Raw genomic sequence first — 25734 nt, forward strand, 5'->3', positions numbered from 1 at the left:
CTTCAAGCAATGTAGCTTCATCTGTAATGCACTCACAAGCCCAGAACCTCAGACTTCTTCAAAAGATAATTACATCCCAAAACAGAGCAAGTCCTTTTAACTTTCCTTTCTAAGTCAAGATAAAAGCCCATAGTTACCCCTTTTTCATTTTTAGAGAAACAAATATTCCACCACAAACTTAAAAAATTAACATAGTAACACTCCAATTCAAGGATTCAACTTCACAGATTTTCTTTCATTCCAGTAGGGTTTTAACATGCACTATTCACGACTGGAGTAACAGCAAGTAAAAGTGAGGAAGCGTTTGCAATTTTGCAAATCTTTGTTAAATACACGATTACAGCTTTGTAGGGTGCGTCCTGAAATGCCCCTGCGTACAGTAAACCCATGGACTTTAAACCCATGGGCCTTTTACTCATGGTTACTCCTCCAAAACTTTAGAGGAGAAAGGATAGGAAAACTTGTGTTCTTATACCCTAAGATTTCCCTGTCTGGTCTTCACACACCAAGAAGGGGTTACAAATTGCACAATGCAGAAACCGCTGATGTTTCACAGTCACCTTACATGCTGAGTGCTGACCCTGTGCTGGAGTGTCTGGCACGCCGAATGCTGCTTGTCAGTTGAGGAAATGCCTCCTCCAGACAAATGTGAGCCCACATATTTGCCCCTTGCCCAGGAAACTGAAGTATCTCTGCTCTCAGTGACCTCCCTAATAGTTTAGTGAAGAGCAGGCATCAACACTATATAATTATGCAGACTATGAGTGTGCAAACCATGACTATGAAGAGACACCCAAATCCTGTAAGTTCATTGATAGTTGATTAGGTTACTTATCAGTTCATATCCTTCAAGATCTAGTTCACAGAAGAACAGATGAGCTTCCACTACTTGCCAAGACGAAAAGTACATTATTATGGTGGAAATATCACCTTAGAGTCTCCACTACCAGCTTTCTTCTCATGAAGAATGAGAAAAAGTGAAAAAAGGAAATGAGTAAACTAAGTGGAAAAGAGCCCGAGCACCTGGACCCCTAGCACCCTAATTTGTCCTCCACATTTGCCAGGGACTTATTTTGAGATTATTGGCTAATAATAGGACAGGCTGTATATCTCAAACACAAACTCTTCAAAATGCCATACTGGAAACGAGAGTCTGATAAAAAAATATTACAGTTTTGTGGTATAAAATGGCCATACTCACTTGCATTTTTAGTAGTTTAAAGAAGATTTTTGTGGGTTTAAACTTTTTCTTCCACATTCAGCAAAAATGTGGTTTACACATTTGGTAGATCTCTTCTAGTTTGATGATCTCTTCTAGAAACTAAATCCTCTTTACATGATTTGTATCTTCTGGTATGCACTTGGGCACATAGGTTTGTTTCTTTCTTTTCCCTGACTTATAAACAAAATTAAAAGTGCAAACATTCATCTTACAAAAACAAATAAATTCTGCACTCAAGATCCCAAATCCAAATATTGAACTATCTACATGTAAAATTTGTTCTTTATTAGATATGAAACTTTTGAGTAAGCATGTTAAATGTTTTGTACTTCTCTAAATGCAAATTCACAAGTATTTTATGGTTTTAGTAGTATTTCACAAAGTCACATATCAAAGAAAATAACATGACTGTTTATGCCCCCCTCCCTGGAAGTGCTTAAGGCCAGGCTGGATGAGGCTTTGAACAACCTGATCTAGTGGAAGGTGTCCCTGCCCATGGCAGGGGGGTTGGAACTAGATGATCCTCAAGGTCCCTTCCAACCCAAACCATTCTACGATACTATCCTTTTGTACTAAGTGATGGAATATGGAATTTAAACTAACATTTCTGAACACAGAATCTTGCTATCCAAAAAGACTTCATTGGTCTCGCAACTTGAGGCTGACACGTGGGCCAATTAAGCCTTTTTCAGCATCATCACCTCGCCTTAAAGATACCCTCTGTATAGGCAAATAGGCATTTTCAAAGTACACTTTTACGAAGCAATCTAGCTACAAAATAACACATCTACTTTTCTTACATGTGTAAAAATACTCTTCAGAAATACATTTCTATTGATAAATGTTGCATGAAGGATATTGATGCATCCTTGACAATTTATCACTTCTCTAACCATTAGAAAACAGCTATTGTGCAGGAGCCCTTAAGCATAGAGCTTTAATCCATCTCTTTAAATACTTCCAGTATCCTCAGCCCAGAAATCTGTAGGTTTAACTCAGTCGTCATGATCAATATGTCTGAAGGTTATCTACCAACACATTTGTATTTTGTTACCTCTGCACTTGTTTAAAGGCAAGAAAAAGGCAATTCTAATGTGCTTACAATCCACGTTACTTAACCCTTCACTGGAAACCCTCCATTCACTGAACACCCACTCGTGTCGAGGCCTCAAAATCATCCGTAAATCTTCACCCTATTTTCACTGGAACAGAACAAAGCATGTTCAAGATGATCTAGCATAGCCTTATCTTTGTTCAAAGAACGGATCAAGCTCATTCAGATTATTTATTAAAACGTGCTACGTCATACCACACTAAAATATACTAAAATATACCATCTTTGTGCAGTTGCTCTTTTAAGTTCGCTTTCTTTCCATCAGCCTTTCCAGTTGTTGCTTTCCTTCTGATACTTTCTGAAGCAGTCTCATTCACAAACGTGGACAAAGGGGACTAGATAAACTCCTGCCCAGAGTCCCTGTGTGGACACTAACTCCAATAAGTCAGTGCTCTTCACCCCCTTACTGTGTAACACTTCAGAAGACAGTTTATCTAATCCATGCTTTAACTGATTAGCTAACTTTCAGGAAAAGATTCAATGTAAAAAAGTCTCCAGAACTCTATTTCTCCCACAACTTTTGTCTCAAATTAATTTCCGACCCTGCACTTAACGCCCTATTCTTCCTACTTCATACTACTTTATTTCAAACAACTACTATTCCAAAACCAAAACTTTTATCCACCTAGTTATTTGCTTAGTCCGCAAGCTAAAGTCATTACATGATCCCAGAATTTCCACTGACCAGTACATAAACAGAGAGGTACACACAACATCATGCAAGGCCTCAGCCCCAGCACTCATTGAGTAAAATGAGTACTAAGGTCCTGTATTTGAGCTTTCATACGTATATTTAAAATAATTATTTGGGCCTAAGTAGTATGTAATATTTGGATCAATAGTAATGTTGCTGCAAGGGTTTCTAAAAATACCCTTGTCATCCATGTGTCACACGGTCATGCTAAAAACACCTTCGGTGCTACCATTCCCACCAGCTGGACAGTTCACATGAGCATATTTGTAAACACTCAAAATATCATGCTTTCTTTTGCTATGTGCAATTTCTGCTGAATGGGATGTTGCCTGCCTTGGTTTCATTCACAGATCACCTGTTCAAGGAAGTCACTGAACTTCCCACGAAAAAAAACATTGAGGGGTGCTTGTGCTACTAATATAATAAATAGAAGCTTAACATTAGCATTTTCAGAAACACATGAAACACCGTATAGAAGCTTACTGTATCTTCTGAGGCATCTAACATTAACTCCCCCAAATTTCCTTTCCTACTGCAGTGACATTTAGGTAAACAGCTTTTGCCGTATCACTATGGGAACAGTGGCTGTTCCTTCTGTTCCTATATTGCCACTACCAATCACTTTTTCTTCACCAAAATTTGCTGCCAAAACATTCTACGTTCTCAAACTTAAAATATAGTCTCTGACAACAAAATTCACCAGACAGTGTTCACCAGAAAGTCAGCCAAACCATTTCCAAATAAAGACAAAATAAGAAACTGCTTTAAGAGAACTCCCTAGATCTCATTCTACTGTTCATATGAGCTTTATCACCATATCTGAATGTTTCACAGCCTCAAACGTACTTTTCCTTTTGATATCCTTTTAGAGCAGAAAACTATTTTATAGGTGGGAAACTAAAACAGTAAAAAGATAAATAGCCTGTCCAAGAACACACAAGAAGTTAGGGGCAAACTAAAAAATTCAATGCTCATTTCTGAACTTCTTGGCTAGCATCCTACCTACCTTTTCTTACCCTTTCTGCTATGGCAACAAACCATTTTATTTCCTTAACCCACATAATTCAGTGTTCCTCTTAGAGGAGACAAGAAGCTCTGTAAGCATGAAAATTAATAAAGCCTCATCCCTACAGCCTAGCATTGGTTGATGAGTTTCGGTATGGTGTGGGCTCCTGCTGCAGCCTGCCTTTGGGGGAAAGAAGAAACACAAAGTTTCTCTTTTCCTGTTCTCTAAAAACATGTAAAAATAACTTTGAAATCTTTGTTTCTGCTGTATTTGGTTGAAATCAGAAGTTACAGAGCTCAAAGAGATATACACATAGCATGTGACTGCAAAAGCTTCCCGCCCGCTTCTTTCCCCCTTTTTAATAAGAAGCTCCTGGAAGAACAACCTTAGCTACATCACAACTTGTGGCCCATGCGTTTTTCATCCACACTGATAAGGGCTCTCAGTCATAGAGTGCTTAGGGAAAACATAAATATGAGAAGCAGCTGACGGTCTTTTCCTACAGGAGACAAAGTCCTTTAAAAAAAGTCACAAATCTAACCTGGCTGACAGAGTGGGTCTGCGCGTGCTCAGTCTACACCTATGCTCAATCTGCATTAACTATGGATGTTAAGCTTGCAAAGCCTCCGGCGAGTTTCACAGTTCAGGGTAAGGTCTTCTTATTGTATTAAGAATACAGATGGCAGGCATATCTGGTCTTAAGACAGGCTTACAACAACACACTCATGACAAAACTGAATCATTAGCCAGTAAAATAACATGGCCTCTGCTGAAACCATGTTTTAGGGAATTTCAATTAAATGTGATAGTTTCATTATACTTAAGACAAAATGTAAAAATTTTTCAGTATCATTCAATTTGGTACTAGAATGTAGAGAAACTTTCTGTTCTATACTATGCCTCAAGAATTATGGCAGCTGAGGCACTTCAAGAGACAGAGCCAGCTGCCTTGCACTACTAATGCACGCCAGTCACAGAGACTTTGTACCTGGAAGTATTCATCTTTGCTCTAGCAGTCAATCAGAGTGCAAACTGTAGTCCGCATCATTTAATACCGTGAGACTTTTAGGTACAGTTGGGTTAAACATTGTTCATTTTTATTACTGCATTTTTTTAATTTAGTTTTTCTGAAGTCAGTGGTGTCAAGAGATTTTGAGACCTTATTTTAATAGATATACAAGATCTAGATAATTTGGTAGGTTGGTTTCTTTCAGCTTTTTCCTTTGCTATAGCAAGAAATAAATTACTGAACAATAAAAGCTACCTGAACTCAAAACTAGTAAGTCATCTTGGAATGAAGATAAGCATATAATTACTTAAATATCATTTCATGATGAATAACTGACTTACGCCACACATCATTGGTATGTGTTTTAAAGGATTCTGCATTAAAAAAAAAAGTAATGGCATTACAATAAATCCATCGGAGTTAAAATTGCACTAACAAAATGTCTGATAAACATAATACAGCTTTAGGGTATTTGCTACACAGTACCTTGGAAGAACTGCATTTTTCTGATTAGCTGAATGGCATAAGATGCGATCTTGCTGGAGGCTGCTGCAGCCACCGTCAGCCAACCCAGAAAAGTATAATTATTGAACTACTGAACCTTATTAATGAACATTTCTTGTGTTTTTGTGTTCTTATGTTGCAAAGAGCTTTCCAGCCTTTATGCCATACAAATGTAACCGGCTCAGTATGCTCCTTTGTGCCACTGGATCTTCTGCAAAATTTGACTGAAATACAACCTACGTAGGTAGTAGGTAGTTCAGTATGACATATTTAAGCTGTCAAGTGTGATAAAATTCAACATACCACCTGTTTTGTATCATATGAGAAGAGGACAACTAAAACAATTGGCCAAATGAATCTTTGGGCTGAACTACTTTCCTCAATTAAGATACAACAAATATTACTTTCTTCAAAAATATGCAATAAATTTGAAGATTAATTTCTGATCTTCTGCCAGTTCTTTGTCTAGCATCATCCCTTCTGCTATACTGACCAACACCGATCACAGTTTGTATTACGTGATTTACCACAATAACAAATAGCAAGATTCAGATCCTTAATAATGACATTATCAAAAGGTATAACTCTACAAACTTTCAAACTTGTAAGCAGCTCTCTACCCACGTGAATAGTGACCACTGTGAAAACCATCATGTAACGGTAACAGAGGAGTTAGATGCTGCCCAAACTTTTAGCTATGCAACAAAACTTAAAATGTACTCACATAATACCTTTTAATATTAAATAAGAGGAAAAAAATCTTGGTTCGTAACTATATAAACAAATCCATGAAAATCAATCTGCTCATAATTTCAAAGTTTTACATTACTATCAATCACTACAGTATTATTCTAGAATAATACTCCCTACTAACATTGAACAGGCAAATGATGGATCCTGGTCAGCTGTGTTGATTGCATTGAAAAATGTTACTTTCATAGTTAAATTTTGAAGATAAATCTCAAATCTTTATTTAAAGTTTGGTTTCAAATGCTGAAGTCAAGCACCTAGGTTTCTGAGAAGAATCACACTCTGTTTAATCAAAGCATTCTTCAAGAAGAATGGGACTCTAAAAGCACTCTTCTTCATAAAAATGACTACGAAAAAACATGAACAACAGTAGGCTGCTAATCGGTGCTACCAAGTGAATTTTATACAAGCAGGAACTAAGGGCACGCTCTCAGTCTTCTCTGAAGGGTGAGGGGGGGTTGATACTGTATTTGCGATTCATTAAATGAAAATTTTATTGCACAGGATTACACAATAACCAAAAAACCCTAACATTGAAAAGCAAATCCATCCTAATTAACATTCTCCCACTATCGCTACATATTCATTTAACCTTTCTTCGTGGCCTTGTCCTTCCAGATGGCCCAGCAAAAGAAAGGTTTTGGTGCATGACAGCAGGATAAACAAATATGAATTCTTGCAAAATGAATGGTAAACCAAATCACACATTCAATTAACCATCACTGAAAACAATTTGTCATTAAAGCTCACCAGATAAGATCAACTAAAATATATTTTCTAAACAGCTACATGAGTCTTTTGAAGTATCCAGGGACTGGCTTTTCAAAAGCACCCAGAACTTCTCCATTTCTGCTTAAATTAAGCAAGCAAGGCTTGACCAGCACTTTCAAAAGCCTTGCATCCCAACTCTGTGGTATATCAAGACACAGCGCTCACATACACACAGACCGTATTTAAAAAAAAAAAAAAACAAAAAACACACACCCCACAAACCACGGTTCTCAATGTATAATAAGCTTCTTATATGAAACATGTTTTTAAAAGAAAGCACCCACCCATATTCTGCATAACCTAGAGTTTTAAGACAGGTTTTATAAAGCAAATCCAAGTAATATTTATGTCAATCTACTTCTGGGGTGGCACTGATACATGGCAAAATGTGAAGATGCTCAATTTTATGTGTTCACTTTTTGAGTAAAACCTTCAGAAACACTCTTCAGGGTTTCCTTTAGCATAGCAGCTATTGTCAAAGAATAAAACTGTAGATTAGTATTTTGTTAAATTTACATGCTCAATATTGGAGGAAATTAGTAATTCACATTGTTTACATACAGTCAGTAAACTGGTTTTATAACCTAGGTTTGTTCATGTTTTTTTCAGAGCATTTAAAAATCAACTTTTACTCTATTCCAATAGTTTGTATGAAAAGTACAAACTTCTCCCACTCATCTTAAATACTCACTTTAGATTTGAATTACAATTTTAATGTCAAATATAACTACTTTCCCACCAACCGTTCAACTGATGTAGTAACTAATAAGATTATTCTGTGTATTTGGAAGTACATAGATATACTTTTACTGTGACCAGTCCTACACTTTTACTGTGACCAGTCCTACACTTTATCAAGCAGGGAGTAAGGGAAAAGAAGGGTGAGGAGAATCAATGTTCTTCACAGCACAATTAAACCAGGGTTAAAAAAAAAAAAAAAAAAGGCAGCCTTCTACCAGTGCGGCACTATTCTGTTTGGGAAACTGACTTTAGGCTATAATACAAAAAGAACTCTTTCTGGTGTATGCTGTATCTCCCTAGGCAGTTTGCCAGTGAAACACTACCAGCAAATCTTTTTAAGGAGAGACAAGCCCTTAGTAGGAATTCCCCACAGGAACAAGCTCGCAACTTTGAACACAGAAAAAATGTTTTATTTCAATTGTGCACGATTAAGTACATCTTTTTGTAAGGCCTTCTGGTTTGGATAACAGAGAAGCTATCTCCTGCATTAAAAAAAAAAAGGAAATTATTTTTGCAGTGTCATTAACTGAAACCTGTAAAACTAAGTTGCAGACCTTCTTCTCATACTCTTGCACTCCAAACAGCCATTTTCATCTGTGCTGAAGAAGCTAGATCCTAAGTTGTATTGGGGCACACAAAATAAAATAAAGAAGAACAAGGACTAGCCTATGTTATTCCCAACCTCTACAAACCCAAGTGACCCTTCTACCTGTTGGAAATTGCCAGTCATCCTGGTCATATCTTTCTTTCAGGAATGTTCCTTTTCCTAAGCCAGAGTATGAAATAAAATTTCTGTTTCATTCACCACTAGAGATGGACTTGACACATGCAATTATGTTTACCAAAAAAATTCAAGAGCCATTTCATGCTACTGGTACAGTGCAGAGCAGACAGAATAGGCCTAGGAACTGGCTGCAAGACAAAGTGGGTGTAAAACGCTTCCAACTCAGAATTTTCATTTATTTTGCAGAGGTGTGCATTATAACACAAAGGAAAAAAGTTTTCTAAATACATGATCTGCACTGATAAAAGTCAAAGCAATCCATAATAATTAGCTAGCGTATATTACTGGAAGTTTTGGGCTGCCAGTAATACAAAAAAATTGAAATATGAAGATAGGGCTGAGTACAGCATTACAATATTATTTAATAATTCCCTTGCAGAAATGTCAGCTATTAAGGAATTCCTGCAGCTGTGCAAAGGTTACTTACTAATGCATACTGTCTCACCTAATAACCATCAAACAGCTTTACTATTAATTTTCAGAAAGATAAGTCAGGCTGCTCCAGTAGTTAAATAGTTACTTCATGTTTTTTTTGAATGACAAAACAGATGCCAGAGTAATCAGTGTACATTTAAAAATAGCAGAAAAAAATTATCAAAAACTATCCCTCAGAGCATTTACATATGCATATAGACCCAAAAACTGATGAGGAGAGAATTCAAGCCTCTTCATTTTTAAGCCTGCATGAAAAGAGAAAGGACAGCTCCTACCACTAGTTTTTTTCATAATTAAACTACTGACTTTCTCTCAGGCCCTCCTGACTACTCATACACAGATCTATAAATACATTTCACTGACTTGAATCAATATGCAACATAAAATTCCTGTGGTATATCAGTTACAATTAGATCAAATATTTTTGAATCTTTTTTCAAATTAAACTTAATGACATTTTCCCTTACAAAGAATTAATCTAGTGCCTTTAGGACCAGTAGTTAGGGGCTTGGCTAAATACACACAAAACACTGCAATGTCTCCACCATGTTTTCCCATATGCAAAATGAAGTATTTTCAGCAGAATCCACATTATCTTGCATCTTTCCTGAAAAGTTTACTCAGGTGACTTCTATACCAGCTAGCAGAGACATTAGGAGACAGCATTAGCTAAGAATCTAAAAGTAGAAAAAGATCGGAAACACAAGTGACAAAAAGTTATTTAGACTGGAAGACATTCTAAGCGAGGAGACACACACAGAGGCCTCAGAGACCCCTGAACTGAAAAAGTAAACACAGCAAAGACAGTAGATATATGTAGAAGTCTTTCTAAAATACATCATAGAACATTTAGCAATTAAACAAAAATGTTTAATAAATAATTCTAAATGTGGTTAAAATTAACAGCATTCTACAATATTTTCAGATAAGCTACGTATAGAGGATAACCGGGTGCAAAGTAAAAACCAAAAACCTTTTCAATGGATGGATTAATTAGCCATGTGGCTTTAGAACTGAATGAGTCATGGGGCTGCTAATGAGATAGGCTGCTAAAGGATAGGAAGCCCGACACCTCCAAGTCAAGAGTTCAGCCGGTTCTTAGAGTACTCTCCTGCTGTGCCCTAGATTGAAGGCACAACTAACAGTTCAGGGACAACACTGGCTTTCCTATTGCTGGAGGCACTTAAAGATCCACCTACATCTACTTAGAGGAAATCTTTGCCTGAAAGGTAGGACACAAACAGTTACCCTTCTGTAGCAGTATCCCCCCACCATGGCTCTCCCAGTCCCAACTGCCTCGGAGAAAGAGGAGGTGTCCAGGACGATCACCTGACCTGCTCTGTAAGCACAGGCTAGAGAGACCTGCTTTTAAGGCAGAACCTCATTCTTTGAGAGGGTTCCCCATTGACAATGGTAGTCAGAAACAAGGCTGAAGAATCCTGCTATCGGGGGCATAGAGTCTTTAATTATCATTAGGTTCCAGCCCTTTATGCATTAGGGTTAAGTCCTTTACTCACGTGACTTTGCACTTGCCAATTTGCTGTAATTTATGCAAGTAAGTCTCCCAAAATGCACAGACTGTCAATCTCTTCTCAGGTAGAACAGTGTCACCAGTGAAAACCTTCAGGGTGTAGTCACAAGAGATGCAGTACACCCAAAGCAGACTCAACTCAAACTTCAGGGGTCTAGTTTTCATAGACTCAGTATGGATGACTTCTTATAGTTCACATTTACTTATTTTAAAAAAGAAAAATAACCAAAAAAAAGGTCTTAATCACGGCCAAAATCCAGACTTGTATTGTGCCAGTCTGCCTGCACATTGTAAAGAAGCCCAGTGCTAGTCAAACAAATAGGCAAGTCAGTAGGAGGCAGAGCACAGGAGAACAATCCAGCAGGATGATACAAGAAAGAAAAATTGAGATGGGAGAGTGAGGTAGAGCAAAGCATGCTGCAGAAGAGGACAAACAGAAGAGTAAACACAGAGGGAAGCCAGAGGGCAAAGACAAAAGATAACAAGGAAGAAAGAAAGGAGTGGGAAGTTAACAAAGACAAAAGACATGAAAGGAAATAATGTAACAGAGGGGAAAAAAAGGAAAAGACAGAAACAGAAGAAAGATACATACAGGAAACCCATCCTTCCAGAAACTGCTTCTTATCAAGCTCAGACAAGAAACACTGCCAAAAGAAGAGCCGAATCAAGCATGGAAAGTTCAGATCACCTGAAACTTCTGAAGGCAGATGAAAGGAACTACATTAAAATATGAATGAAGCAATGAGCTTATGAGGATTTCATCCCACAGTACACTGGCCCTGTTCTGCTGTAAGAGAAAAAATAAACTTCTTTAGTTCACTAATAGTTTCACCCATTTACTTGCAGAAGAACTGGGCCCACCTGTGAAAGAATGTCAACTGATTAGGGACTAATTATTAAGTAGAATTCAGAATCAAGTTCAATAACTGTTTTTAAAGTTCATTAGTCTGTATTGCACTCTATGCAGTACAGAAATACACGAGAGAACTGCTCCGTTCAAAGCACAGCAGAGAAGATCCCGTCCTCCTGCCTCTCCCAGCACACACCAGACACACACATCAAGGTGTTTTTAGACAAAGAATTAGATAAACTTTCCCACAGAACACAGGACTGTAACACTGGCAAGCGATCAACCACAGTCCAGTCTGAATTTAACTCTGCACTTCTGCTTTGTTTGAAATGCATTGTTTTGTATCACCCAGTATTAACACATCATTCTTGAGAGAGAATAAGGATGACCACGAACTCACGGTGCAAGAAGATAGCTGTAGTGCACCCTTACTCACAGAGAATGGCAAAAAGGCAAAACAGAAATCTAAGCTTGTCTACTCAGAAGATTAAAAGACAGACAAAAAAACTAATAATGAAAGAGACTCCTATCCTACAACATCAGTGATTATCATCTGCTTAATTTAGTCACTGATATCATGAAGAAACCCTTTCTTGCTTAAGTTGTCATAAGTATCTCATCTCTCATAGCACGCTGCTGGCTCTATCACAAGAACTTCAACAATCACAACTTGGATCTCAGCAAAGATGAGTGACCAACACAGCAACATACAATTGTCCCATCCTTATATTTAGCTTGTACTGTCAATTTTCTATAATAGTCTACTGTTCCAAAAACAAGGGTGTGGAACCTTCTCACAGGCATCGACCTTAAGATATTTAAGATTAAAAATTGACTTAGATTCAAGAATAACAGATACCCAAGATACATTCTATTTTTTAAAAAAACATGAATATGCATACATTTGATTTACTATTTCTCTTAAGATACATCTACCTGTTTCTTAAAATGTTTGTTATATTTTTGGTTCATTTGTGATAAAATTTATTTTGCTGTTACTATTGCAACGTATAACTGACTGTGTTGATGAGACACCACATATTGAAACATTCATGAGAAGGTAAGAACAGGGCTCACTCACAGCTCAACCAGTGGTTAGGTGGTTGACAGAGTCAGTGTTTCACTGGCTCAGTCACAGGTGAAGACAGACTCAGAAATTGTATCTCAGGTTTCTCTTACAAGTCTTGGAAATCCCATCGTACAGAAGCTGTCTTCTGACATCCCATCACAAAGGGGAATAAATACCCGTTCTGCATGCACACCCTTGGATTGAGGTTGCCATTGCAGACTTCCTGAAGCCATAAAGAATGAACACTTCAACTCCTCAGCTTCTCATATACACAGTCTTCTCCCTAGCCCGAGCAAAACTGGAAAAGTTTCCATTTCTAGTTCCCACTTACCAGCGTTCCACTGGTTTTTGCACCCTTGTACCATTGCTTCCTCTTTCCATGGCTGATTACAAACAATGTATATTTTGTATTTACCAAAAAAAAAAATCCACGTGCATAAATATTTCATTTTTCTGTTTACAAATTAAAATTATGAGCCAGTTCAGCTAGCTGATGGAAAGCAATTAATCCACTCAATTCAATGAAGCAACACTGATTTACTCCCTAAGAACCAAGCCCTAGATACAATATCCATATGCAAACTAAAATTTATAAAGCTGAACTTCTGCGGTTTACATAATGAGGAAGTTAAGGCACTGGAGGCAGACCATGTTCCTGTTCCTCACTCTGGTCTCTCCTCCCCAAGGCACTAAATGATAAAAGTGCTGCAATCTGTACAGTGTCAATGGATACCTGTGTCCAGAGAGAGGAAAGGGGGGAGAAGAAGCTGTGGGGCTGATAGGACCAAACACCTGGGCTGGAAGGAGAGAGGAGATTATCCTATTCTCCTCAACTTTTGAATTTGAATTAAAGCCAGAGTGAGGTACAGTCTCCTAGCAAGATCAAACTGGCAGTTTAGGCCTCATGGAAGACAAACATGTCTACATGCAGGGGGCTAAAATCCTACCAAACCTATTCATAAGATTTAATACTGATTTTTAAGATTTGGTCTGTTTTTTAGACCAGTATCACAAAAGATCAGAACATTATTCAACAGAATAATCTCTACTTCCACTATAAGACAACTGACAGCCCTCTCTCAAATATATATCTATATGTACACCTCAAGCATCAGGAAATGCATGCTCAAGCAGATTCCCAAGCAAGCCTGAAGATTTCTAACTCAGCTCTTCTATGAGATTCCCTCACAATACACTTGAATCCACATGAAGCATTCACTAAAGGAAGTGGGTGTACACTAGGAAAAACGTCAGTGAAATAGCAGAGCAAGATATGTGAACTCAGATCACTGGTTAGTGTATTTCATTATGTAGAACCTTAGTCGTAAGAAAAGCCAATGCTGCTCATTCCAGAACTATTTCTTTTATTAGATCAGGTACACAGGATGTGCCTGTGTGTCCCCTTATCGGGCTTAAATCTGTCCCAGCACCTGAAAGTACGTTGTCAGGATAAATTCTAAGTGTAAATTCTTTTGCTGTTTGAGCAAACTTAGTGGAATTACTCAACATCAGTATAAGCAGAATGCAAATTTAAATGGGAATTTGAGAGAATTTACATAGCCAAGTAAACTTTATATACATATAATTGGGGGTGTTCAAGACCCTTTTCTACTTAAAATGGATAAGGATCTCTTACTAAAGAAAAAAAAAAAAGTAATTTATTTTTGCTTAGACTAACCTGGCCACATTAGATAAAAAAAAAAAACAGGCAAAACCATCAGGGATGAAAATATCCATTTCTTTCTAAATACTAGCACATTGTAGAATTAGGTCAGAAATACCAGACGTTAGCCTAACAAAACTAATGCTAAAAACATTTCTTTCAAAATGATCAGCCTCTGACACAAGTAACTGCTTTACCCTTTTCATGTAATCCTTTATGAAATTAGTTATTAGTGGATCTCCTGGTGGATTGACAGCTATGGAGATTTGTGCCCTGAATTTCTCAGGGGAAAAAAAATAAATAAAAAAAAAAAAAGAAAGGAGAGATAAACACTGTTGGTTGGCTAGATACACAGCTGTATAAATCATTCTTTACATTGACCTGAATTATTCTGCCTTTCGCCAGCATTTTTTATTGTCCATATTTGCTTAATGTTGATAAACAAAAAACATATAAAATGGGTCATATGCACAGAATAATTACTTTTAGGAAAATAAACAAGCTTACACAGCACAAATTACACAAACATGTTCATAAATAGAAGACCTCATCTCAACCTAAATTTTCCATGTAAAATAATCTAAAATTGCCTACTTACTGGTATCCAATTCTTTATTTCGTGAACAAACCTCCCCTCCCCCCAAAAAAGAAGCCACATGCAGATTTTGAGTGCACAGGACCACTGAACTCCACTATTTCAAGATGGTGTTTAGTATAAACAATGAAATTATTGCAATGTAATTCAATATTGCCCTTGAGTGTGATAGCCTCTATAAGTTTTAATAGAGAATTAAAACAAAATTAGTTTCCATGACATATTTTCAAGAACAATGCTAGTATACTATTTTCAATCGAAGAAATATGTCTCTACACACTACGTACTGCAGTACCATCCCTTTTTGAAAGATCACTGATACCAGCAGTGACTGCTTTTAAAACTCACATTGATGTTCCTATCACTTTAAAATGTATTAATGTAAAATTTCTCACCATCCTCTCATTAAAAACTGAAATATCTAGTAAAATATACAGTTAAATAGCACCATTAAAAATTGCAAACAGACTAGACAAGTATATTAGGAAAGGCAGTAAAACTTCAGAAGGACAGAAACAAACATCAGAAACACAATAACAGCTAGTAAATATATTTAATCAATATAAGCGATAGAAATTCACAATACAGTTTTTAAACCACACAAATATACATAGACATGCAGCATAATACTAATGTACGCTCCCCTCCAAAGAATATCACTGCTGAAAAATCTTATTTTAAACACGACATAAGGGAGCACGTATTAAAACTGAAAAAAAAAACAAACCACCAAACCAAAAAAAACCCCATAGCAATTCCATATACATCTTATTTTAAAGTATCACTACATACCAATTTTATTTTTTTTACTAAAATTATCTATACTTAATACAGTTTCAAATACCAGCAGTTAATCATGACCATCAACTTAAAAGTATAGCAAGCATATAAAATAAAATCTCAAGAGTACTTACCAAATTATGATTAGTTGAATTAGAATCATCTTCTGGGAATGGGATGTAAACAGCTAAGGCCACACAATTGGCAAAAATAGACAGTAGTATAAATATGTCAAATGGTCTGGAAAAATCTTGTTAAGGAATTCATGAGAATTATGAGTATCTACAAACTTTTAAGTCTAGTTCTCCTTTCAGCATCAACACTTGTAAAACAAGTCTTACTTTTAAGGCAATCTTTTGGCCGATAACTGTGACAAACAGTTCATCACCTTTAGTTATATCACTATACCATATTATTTTCCATCACAATGATCTTTCAACATCCTCTTGTTTTCGAAAAAAGAGAAAACTGTTACTCTTTGCTGCCACAGAGCACTTTATATTAAATTCCAGAGATGAATATAATTATACACTCTTAAATCAATACGTGGGTCATCATGGTGGATAAGGAATTCTTCTGTCTTCTGCCCTTATATGCTCACATAAGTCTCATTAATGTTAACAGAAGCATGTTTGTCCAAGGGAGAAAAATAATTTGGGATCTAGTTCGTAGTAGGATATAAGAAAGATTCCCAGCAAATCACAACTGTTCTGTATGAGAGCTGGAGAGCTGTACAATGGACGCAGGAAAATTCTGAGCCTCTCTTCATGTCTCTGACAGCTGGACTCCTGAACAATTTTGCTTTGGCCAGGACAGAGGAAAGTTTAGGTGAGTAGACTAGGGAATAGAATATCATTACTGGCTTGGCAGCCATGCATACTGAGAGGCTATGGGCTTTCACACTGACAATAGCATGAATTGCAGCTACACTTTTTATACCACATCTGGATGACAGTAGTTGAAACCTGGAGGTATCTTTTGTCTTCCAGAAAGAAAAATATTTCTTAAAATTCAGGCCTATGAAATTCATCCTTCAGTTTATCATTAATTTCCCTTTCCCCCAAAAGTATTTCATTATTTTATTTAACTACAAACACGGAGGTACCCAGATGTACCTATTCATGGAAGTTTGGAAAGGGAGTATTTCGGGCTTTAGCTATGATTTTTGACATCCTTTCCTCAATTCAATGCACAACTTCCTGATACGTGTCCATAAGAGTCCCATAAAAGACTGAGGGAAGAGTACTGAATATACTCAAAAGCATATTTTTGTCCGTATAAGTTATTTTTCCTGAAAAAAACTCCTGCAAAGCCCATGTGCCCCTTCAGATCTGTTAAATTTTGTTCGTTGGCCTACAAAAAGTTTGTCACCTCAAGGGCTGAGTTCATGTTCATATCAACATCAACAGCTGCTATGCTGTGTACAAAATAAAGTTACAACATGCATCTTAAACATGCAGCATTCTCCAGATTGAAATAAACAAATTATACCAGCGCAAGATTGACAACCTTGTTTTATGACGTAGTGCTACCAGGACAAATTCTGCCCTGAGTTATTCCACTCCAGATCCATAGTAATTTCATTTAACTGACGTTAGCCAAGGAGAGGCCAATTTACCGAAATTAGTTGGACTTCTACCAGTTTAAATGAAAGTAGAATCTTCAATTTGCAATTGAATTATGTTCAAAGAATTGAAAAAAACAAGCCAAATAAATGAGTAACAGTTCCTATTGCTAGGTTGGCTGTTCTGTTTAAAGTAACAAAATGAGTTTTACTTCAGTAATCTACTCTCTTGAACAGCTGTTTTCCGTTACAGGGATGTTGCCATGGCTAATAGGCAAACATCTTTCTCCTCATACCTCAACAACTATTTTCTATTTCAAACCTTTTCTTGAGGATTAAATAATATACCACATCAACATGCTATCAGTTCTGCCAAAGAAATCTACATACTTCCACATCACAGCCACTGAACTGAAGATAAAGCAATACTTCCCAGCATACAAGTCATCATGAATACAGGCCAGTATATCTGATCTCCTATCTACAGATGTACATGCTTCCAAATATGTTTGGTGGTAGACATATGTTGTAAAAGTTCAGAAGATTAATATATTTCAGACACTTGTATGTACTTTGAGTCCCTGGCTTAACTAAAAATCTTTCCTACTTTTAATACTTGGAAAAATAATCGTTTCAAACGGATTTCTACATCTGCCTTATTTGCCCTAATGGCAATACACCAAATAGCAATATGGAAGATACAGGTTTGACATCCTAGGTCATCTCCCAATTAACACGGCTAGATGCACTCCTATCCATTCAACTTTATTTGGAAGGGTAACAAATGCAATACAGAGATTTCCTGGAATATAATGTAAGCCTGTAACTTTAAAAAGTTCTGAAAAATGTTCCCCCATCTCCTCCAAGAAAAAAGGAGCAGCTATGAGCTCTTCTCTGACTCTGAACTACTTACTTCAGTAAAATGATATTCTATGTCATTATGACACAAATTAGGATATCTTTAACAATTTAAGCAAAATTAACTACCATTGACATTAATGACAGTTACCCACACATGCAAGCGAACTACTGTGTTAGCTGTGATGCTAAAAGAGATGCTGTAAAACAATCCCCTTGATACGTTCAGAAAACACAAGGAACAGACCATAAAAACGAAACTGCATCAAAGGATACTTCCACTCTACTAGACTAATGCAGGCTCTTCGTATTGGGTTGTTGAGGGATAAACAGAAAAGGGCACGCGGTGGCCGACTATTAGACGTATTACCCTGTTTTTTGCTCTTGGCATATTGCTGGCGTTTTCTTTGGGACAGAGATCCTACAGGCTGGGCTGTCGTGGTACTCATACTTTGGGCAGCCTTTGCTTGTCTAGCAGCATCAATTGCAGCTTGCCAAGATAGAACAGTTTGCTTGGATGGTGCTGAACTGTTTGACTGAATAGCTGGTCCGTCACCAGGGAGAGGAATTCTGGTGCTACTTGCATAGTTCGCCTCTGTGGGACAAAAGAAAAAAGTACTTGGTTATAATTTTTTATGCTAAAATGTGTCACTATTTCTGACAAAAATATTATTTTAAGACCTCTTGGCAGTGTGATGCTTCCATTACATATACTACAGAGCACAACTGTATGCATATATATATATATGTATGTCATTGAACAGTAGCAAAAAATGCTCAGGAATCAGTATTATAACTTCAAGTTTAATCCAAGCATCAAGACGAGTGCTACACAAACACTTCATGTTTTGATTCTTCCACTTACTGCATTTTTTCCTAACCACATGGCAGCTTTTCTGTCACCATGTTTATGCAACAAAATGTAGCTACTCCTTAAGATCAACTTTGCTGTAGTACCTTAGCATTTACTATTTGCTGACTTCATTTTGGTCAAAAAAAGTAGTTGTTTAAAATACTTACACATTGTTCAATTAAGAATAACCAACACGGGGAAGGGGGGGGAGGGGGAAGTCCCGTAAGCAAGTTAAATCTTGCCCTAATCTGCATTTTCAAAGAAAAATGCGTGGATGCCTCCCACAAGTGAAAAATCCAATATTGTCTGCTGATAAACATGTTCATAAAGCACTGGTATTTTTCACAGTAGAAATTACAACCGTGAAACCACTGTAAAGGGATGGGGTTTGTTTTTGCTTTTTCACAAGGATTTACAAAATAAACTGCACCTTCCAAATAATAATAAAGTCCTCTTTATCCAGATTACAGCAAAGAAGGCAAAACACCACCTCCTCACAAGGATGTTTCCTCGTGAGCTCTTTGACTAGAGCAACAGAGTCTACTCCTACATGCACCTGTAGGAAGGAGAGACTCCTAAGTGAAATTCAAAACTTGAAGGTGCCTGGGTGGGAAAAAAATGGAGGAACGGCACAATATACATGCTGGGAATTAGGGCTGGCAGGCGGGATGACTGTGAAATGGATCTACCCAGGCAGGAGAGGAAAATAGCTCCCCAGCGATCGCTGCTCGTCAAACAGAGTAGAGACGCAGAAAGCACACCTCTCCTTTTCTAGACGGGGAGAAACAGACAACGAGAAAGACGCGAGAGCCGCGAACACGCGTGGATGCGGACGAGTCCGGCCTCGGCCACCACCGCTTCCCGCCGCCCAGCTCCGCTCGCGCCCCTGCCTGCGTGAGGGGCGGCAGCGCGCGCCGGGGGCGAAGGGAGGCGGAAGCACCAAGATGGCTCCCCGGGATGGCCGCGGGGGCGAGCGGGGGGTCACTCCGGGGCTCGCCCGCATCGCCCACGGAGGCGGCCGAGCTGCCGCGGGGACCCGGCACAAGCGCGGCTAGCGCTGGCCAGCGGCGAGCGCCCGGCGCATCAACAGCTGGGTGACACGGGGAGCAGTGCCGCCTGGGGGGCGGGCTGACACCGGGGGCAAAGGTGGGAATTTTATCGGCAACATTTTTCCAACGCATCCCTGCTCCTCCCCACGTTCTGTTTTTTTTGGTTTAATAGAAAAGCAACGGCACAGCCATCTCCCCCGCCTTCCGCCTGCCCTTTGGGATGCCATGAAACGTGGCTCGGCGCAAATAAACCACCCATCCACCTATATATCTATCTATCCATCGTCTTTTTAAATCAATACTTGAAAGGGAAACAAAACCCGGGTGCCTGCGTTCTCCAGGGGAGCCCCTGGCCCCCGGCAGGGGCAAAACCACAAACTTACTGCTAATTGAGGAGCGAGGAATCATTTAAAAACAACAGTGGGGGATGTGGCAGCGCCCGAGCCCGTCGGCGGACGGGATTAACGCTGAAGAGCCCCGCGTCTCGCCCCCGTGCGCCCCGGCAAAGCAGGGGGCCGAGCACGTCGCACCCACCGCCCTCCCCGAACCCCTCGCTGCCCTCCCGCCCCGGCGCGGGGAAGCCGCCGGGGAGCCGCATCTCCGGGCAGGTTTATCCACGATTACACAAAGAAGAGGGAAACGCAGACCAAGCCGTGTCCTCCCCCAGCGCAGCCATCTGATATTGATGGCCTCGGGGCAAGAGACAGACACGCATAAACCCGCTCCCATGTTGGTCACACGCCGAGGGCAGCACCTTATCACGCCTTCACCTCATCCCCTGCCCTTCCTGGTCCCTCCTCGAACCCAGCCGCTCATCCCTTCCCCATCCCAAACCTACCCCATCCTCAACCCCTTCCCTAATCCCCCCAATCCCCGACTCCCAAATCCCTCAAAAATCCTCCCCCGCTCCCCCCTCCCTCCCCTCTGCTCCGGCTCTTACCTTCTGGGTGCTGCTCCGGCTGCTGCTGGTGGTGCATTATTCTCACTTTCTCCAGTGCGTGAGAGGAAAATGAAAAAACAAAAAAGGGCAGAAAAGCCCCCCACCCCACCCCGAGCCAGGTGTGCGCTGCCCCCTGCGCTCCCCGCTACCCGACCCCCATGGTAGTGACTAGCGACGCGCGAGGGGCTGCTCCTCCTCCTGATGCTTCGCCGCTGCCAAATCCCTTAGAGTTTGGGCCAACATGACACTCACATCCGGGTGACACGGGATCTCTCCATCCCTAGCAACCCGGCTGCTGCTGCTGCCGCCTGCTCCTCAGTCCCACTCCTGCTGCCCGCTCCTCAGTCCCCCTCCTCCTGCTGCCGCCGCCGCCTGTTCCTCCTCAGTCCCCCTCCTCCTGCTGCCGCCGCCGCCGCCTGTTCCTCCTCAGTCCCCCTCCTCCTGCCGCTGACTTGCCGCCGCCACAGGGTTAACTCCCTCGCTGCTGCTGCCACCGCCACCTGCTGCTGCCGCGCTCCCGCGGCGAGGCTGGGCGGGGGCGCGGAGCCGCTCTCTAATCGCCTGGAGCTCCGGCAGCCGCAAATAGAGCTGCCGCCGACTTAACCCCTTCGCCGCCGCGCAGCCGCTCCCACCGGACGGGTTCCCGCCCCTCAGCCCTCCCTCAGGCACCGCTGCGCTTTCAGCCGCGCTGTCCAGCTGTGCGGTCGCCACGTCCCGGCCGAGGCCCTGTAGCGTTCCCCGTACGCCGCCCGTCCTCAGCCCTTTCCCCTCCCGTACGACTCGCGCTGTCCCACACGGCAAGTGCCGGTGTAACGCCCGGGACACTGCTGGCACGTGAGCGGCTTTAACGTTTCCCTCTCCACGCACTCCGGCAGCCGCGTCTCTCGCAATTGACAACTCAAGGCTGACCGGCCCGGTTCGACCTTCCCCGTTCGCCCCTGCCTGCACCATTCTCCCACAGCGCGCTCGCGCTCTTCCCGCGCCGCCCAACCCCGTGTGGCTCCTCTCCTCACCCCATGGCCTCCGCTCAGCTTCTGCCTTCACCTCCAGGGAAAGCCCAGTAAGGTATTCGAACCTTGAGCTTTCCGCTTACCACACTAACCTGTTGAAATGTCGTCGTTCTGACTCCAAGCTAACCCTGAGATTTTCAAAGTTTATCCAAATAAATAATTTGAATAAATCTGGCTTTGAAAAAAATTATTTTTGATGTTACCTTTCACTGCAGAACCCTAAAACTTTAATTTAGGTTTTGGTTTTGTTTAATTGGTCTTGAAACTACCACAGAAGTCCTGTGTACCTATATACACGGCTGGAGGGGCCATGAGGTATGCTGCAAAGGAGAAAACTCAGGACAGCTGCCTTCAATTACTGCAAGGCAGCATTTCAATCACTGCAAAAAGTAGTTAATGAAATAAAGTAAGGATTATAGACATACAAATTCAAAACAGAATTGATTCTTCAAAACTAAAGTTTATTTTCTCTTCAATGAACATTTTCCCCATTTTTTTAAGAGTATTTTAGGATTTTTTTGAACAAGCCATGATCAAACCTGATGGTTTTGAACCTTTATCTTTGACACAGGTGGTACTTTGTTAAGAAAACATTCCAGTGAAACTACTTACACTACCCCTTTCCTCTACCACTTCCTTAGTCATGTCCCTATCCGTTCTTTTAGCCATCCTTCATCCACAGCTATGTCCATCTAATTAAGAATAAATAACAACTACAGGCAGTAATTAGAAGAAGAGCAATAAAACCTTAATGCTGCTGATATCCTCCAGGGACCTGGTGAAGAATGCCCATCCTCCAGCTTTATAAGAAGCGCTCTCTTAAGAGAAGCCTACCCCTTTCAGTGTTACCTTTGTAAGTTAAAGGATAAAAAGCATTAGCAGCAAGGCTGATTTAGAGAGAAGTCTTTTAAATAGGGCAAACCCCAATGCCACTTCTTGACCTTGGTTTCAGCACTTCCCTTTTTATAAACTTCTGACCTGATGGATTCAGCTGTTGCAGTGGTGAGTTAATCTGTTAGTTTGGTTTAATTGGGAAGGTACCACACCCACTTGACAGGTTTCTATCATTACAGTGCATGTTTTTCCACATTAAAACAGTCGTACTTAGGTACTTGCCTTAAATGTCCATGAAGGTCACTAGAACTTCTTTTCTCGACAGTCAAATATTTAGGTGTCAAAAACACTTGGTCCATTTTCAAAAGTATTTAAATCAAGACTAGTTGCCTAACAACCACTGCAGGCACTGGAAGTAGGCACCTAGCGTGCTTAGCAGGAGTTAGTGCCTAACCTGCTTAGGCACTTAGTACCTTTACAAATCTAGGCTCAGGTATCTAAATCATTTTTTTAAATGAGGCTTATGAAGTTAAGCACTGAGGCACTCTTGAGAAATTCATAACTAATAAGGCCTGGATCTAACATAAGCAAAAAGCATCCCATGGAAAAGGGCTGCTTCCCTTGCAAACGTTTTCATGAAATTCCTGAATTCTGGCCTCACCAATGCCTATTTTCCAACCCCTAGTCCTTATAGCGGACCATAGCAATATGTACTGGAAGCTACCAAATACTCCTCAAAACCTAACTTCATAAGCCTCCTAATAAAACCATGAAACAGAGAGAAAATTTTTTTCACAGTTGGTCCAAAACTGTAAGCATATAGTTTTGCATATTTCAAAAGCTAACTGGCCCTTTATTGCTAGATCACATTATCTACAATATTTTCAAAATCAAATTTATAGTTAAAAAAGAAATGCAAGTCCTTTTAGAAAGTTTTGAGAAAGTATTCAAGAACACTGATACTGTTTAGTCACAAAAGTGCTAAGTACTGAAGCCATCAATTCTTCTCTAAACAGCTGTTTTCCCTTCTTCTTCTAGAAACTTGTATCTAATTATTTCACTAAGATTGCTTCATTTTTATGTCACTTTGATATTAGTTACTCATTCCTGAATGAAATGGCCAGCATTATATGGATGTTTTAGAATGTGTACCAGCTACCACAATAAGTTATGACATTTTGAATAGAAACAACCATTGTTCAGAGAAAAAAGAAATATGGATGTCCTCATCTGTCATACGCTCTGTGCTATACCATATTCAGTGTATTTATTTCCTTTATATGTTACAGAATGGTAAAGCAGGGAACAAATACATTTAATATTATCATACATTTATTGCAGATTTGCAACTAAATTACTATCATTTCCCCCTCAATGGCATTTATTGTTTGTCAGGGATTTATTCTCTGTAAGGGAAAGAGGTGGACAAAGAAGCAGCCTCTTATGGACATCATAGGAGTGGAAGCCCATTAAGAATTTAGGAGCGTTGTGCGGCAGGATAAACCTACTTAACCAAAACTTCAGCAACTATGAACTTGTGGAGCGGTGCACAGCAGTACTGTGCAGCAGTTCATTGTGGGAAGAAAGAACAAATCCAATTGCAATGCATGTGGGAGGAACTTACGTAACAAATACGTAATTTTATAAAATATGGGAAGCAACAGAACTAGCCTAGTTCTTAACAAGGCAGGGATTCTCACTCATGTGGGTTAATCCATTATTACTTCTAATAGTCCAGCTGAAGTTATTAGTATGCTAATATATACTAAACTATTACTATCCTTATACATGGGAGGAATATTTTAATGAAAGACGGCTATGTTGCAAACAAGGACTTGCAGGATTCATTCTTGTCCATGTTATGCATTTCCTTTTAATTTTGCATATATTTTCAGGTGCATCCTCTTTTTCTTTTTGCCTAAAAACTTATATTTTCATTCTTCTTGTCTGAAGTATGGTAGAGCTACAGTTTGAGTTTGAAGATGTTCAAATTTTTATCTAAAAAAGACCACGATGAAATTTAAATATGGCCAAATATTGTTTATGTCAGATCAGTGAATATCATCTTTCTGATGTCAGTACCAGTAATGGTGATCTCTAAAGAGCTTAAAATAGCACTTTGTTATTATGAATGTAGTTTGTATGGACAACTATAAAAAGTGCATACTCCTGAAAAGCCATTAACTGGGATCTCAGAAGTAGATAAAAATGTGCATAAATGGATTTTAAAAGACATTAATCCAGTATAGAATAAAGATGATGAGAGGGAGGCTTAATTGTCCATGTTATTGACCTTATCCACACTCGAGATTTAATAAGTAAAAAAACTTGCAAGAGGATATAACACTGAATTTTTATTTGCCCTCTGCAAGAATAGTCTTTTATGTTTTTGCATAATTGTTTTTTTATTAATTTGCATGAGCAAAGTATCCTAATACTAAGCATAATTTTGGTTTTCTTCTCTCCTATTTAGTGTTTGACAAAAACATTCAAGATACAAGAAACCTACCACACTGAGGTCTTACCATGTAACATTTGCATATAAGCTCACCAAAAATACAAATTTTTGAAAGCTAAATGTAAATGAAGTGAGTAACACTACTTCAGTCTAGCTGTACATTTTGTGGAAAAAAATTTCATTGTGAAAACTTGTACAGAAACAGGGAGGGAGGGAGGGAGAAGGAAGGAGAGAAGGAGGGAAGGCAGCGGGGTGCACAGACAATGCTCTTTTCTTTTTTTTTTGGCTGAGCTACAGCTTCAAATATGTCTCAGATTGCCTGTGGATTAAAGAAATGGATGATGGTCTCCAGTAATGCTTACCAACTCAACAAAAGTCCTAATTTAATTTTTCCGTCCTCTCAGCAGAACTTTATATAATGCTACCCAGACAGTAAGGGACAACTGCAAACATGATTTTGAATTAAACGCTTTCTTGTATACGTCTCTGAAACTATATTTTTCATTTTCTCTGTATGCAAGTATAAACAGTGTAATCTGCTCTGAACATATTGAAAATCTGTTAAATTTAAAATCCAGTTGGATTTTTTCAAAACAGATTACTAAGAATGTAATGAAATGTCTTTTCCTGACTAATTAGATTCTTTGGCT

The 25734-nt window shown here is 39.4% G+C and overlaps 1 protein-coding gene across 1 annotated transcript in view; it reads right to left on the minus strand.

Annotated features, from left to right (window-relative positions):
• CACNA1D (calcium voltage-gated channel subunit alpha1 D) overlaps nucleotides 1–20819 on the minus strand; it is a 192838-nt gene extending 172019 nt beyond the window's left edge. The window contains exons 1-3 of the mRNA XM_072875921.1: nucleotides 20783–20819; nucleotides 18217–18535; nucleotides 15653–15758 (exon numbers count right to left, since the gene is read on the minus strand). Of these exons, the coding sequence (XP_072732022.1) occupies nucleotides 15653–15758; nucleotides 18217–18535; nucleotides 20783–20819 (462 nt within the window). The remainder of the gene's footprint in view (nucleotides 1–15652; nucleotides 15759–18216; nucleotides 18536–20782) is intronic.
• Between the last annotated feature and the right edge of the window lie 4915 nt (nucleotides 20820–25734).

This window comes from Ciconia boyciana, chromosome 11 (genome assembly GCF_034638445.1).
Source record: "Ciconia boyciana chromosome 11, ASM3463844v1, whole genome shotgun sequence".
Taxonomy (NCBI): domain Eukaryota; kingdom Metazoa; phylum Chordata; class Aves; order Ciconiiformes; family Ciconiidae; genus Ciconia; species Ciconia boyciana.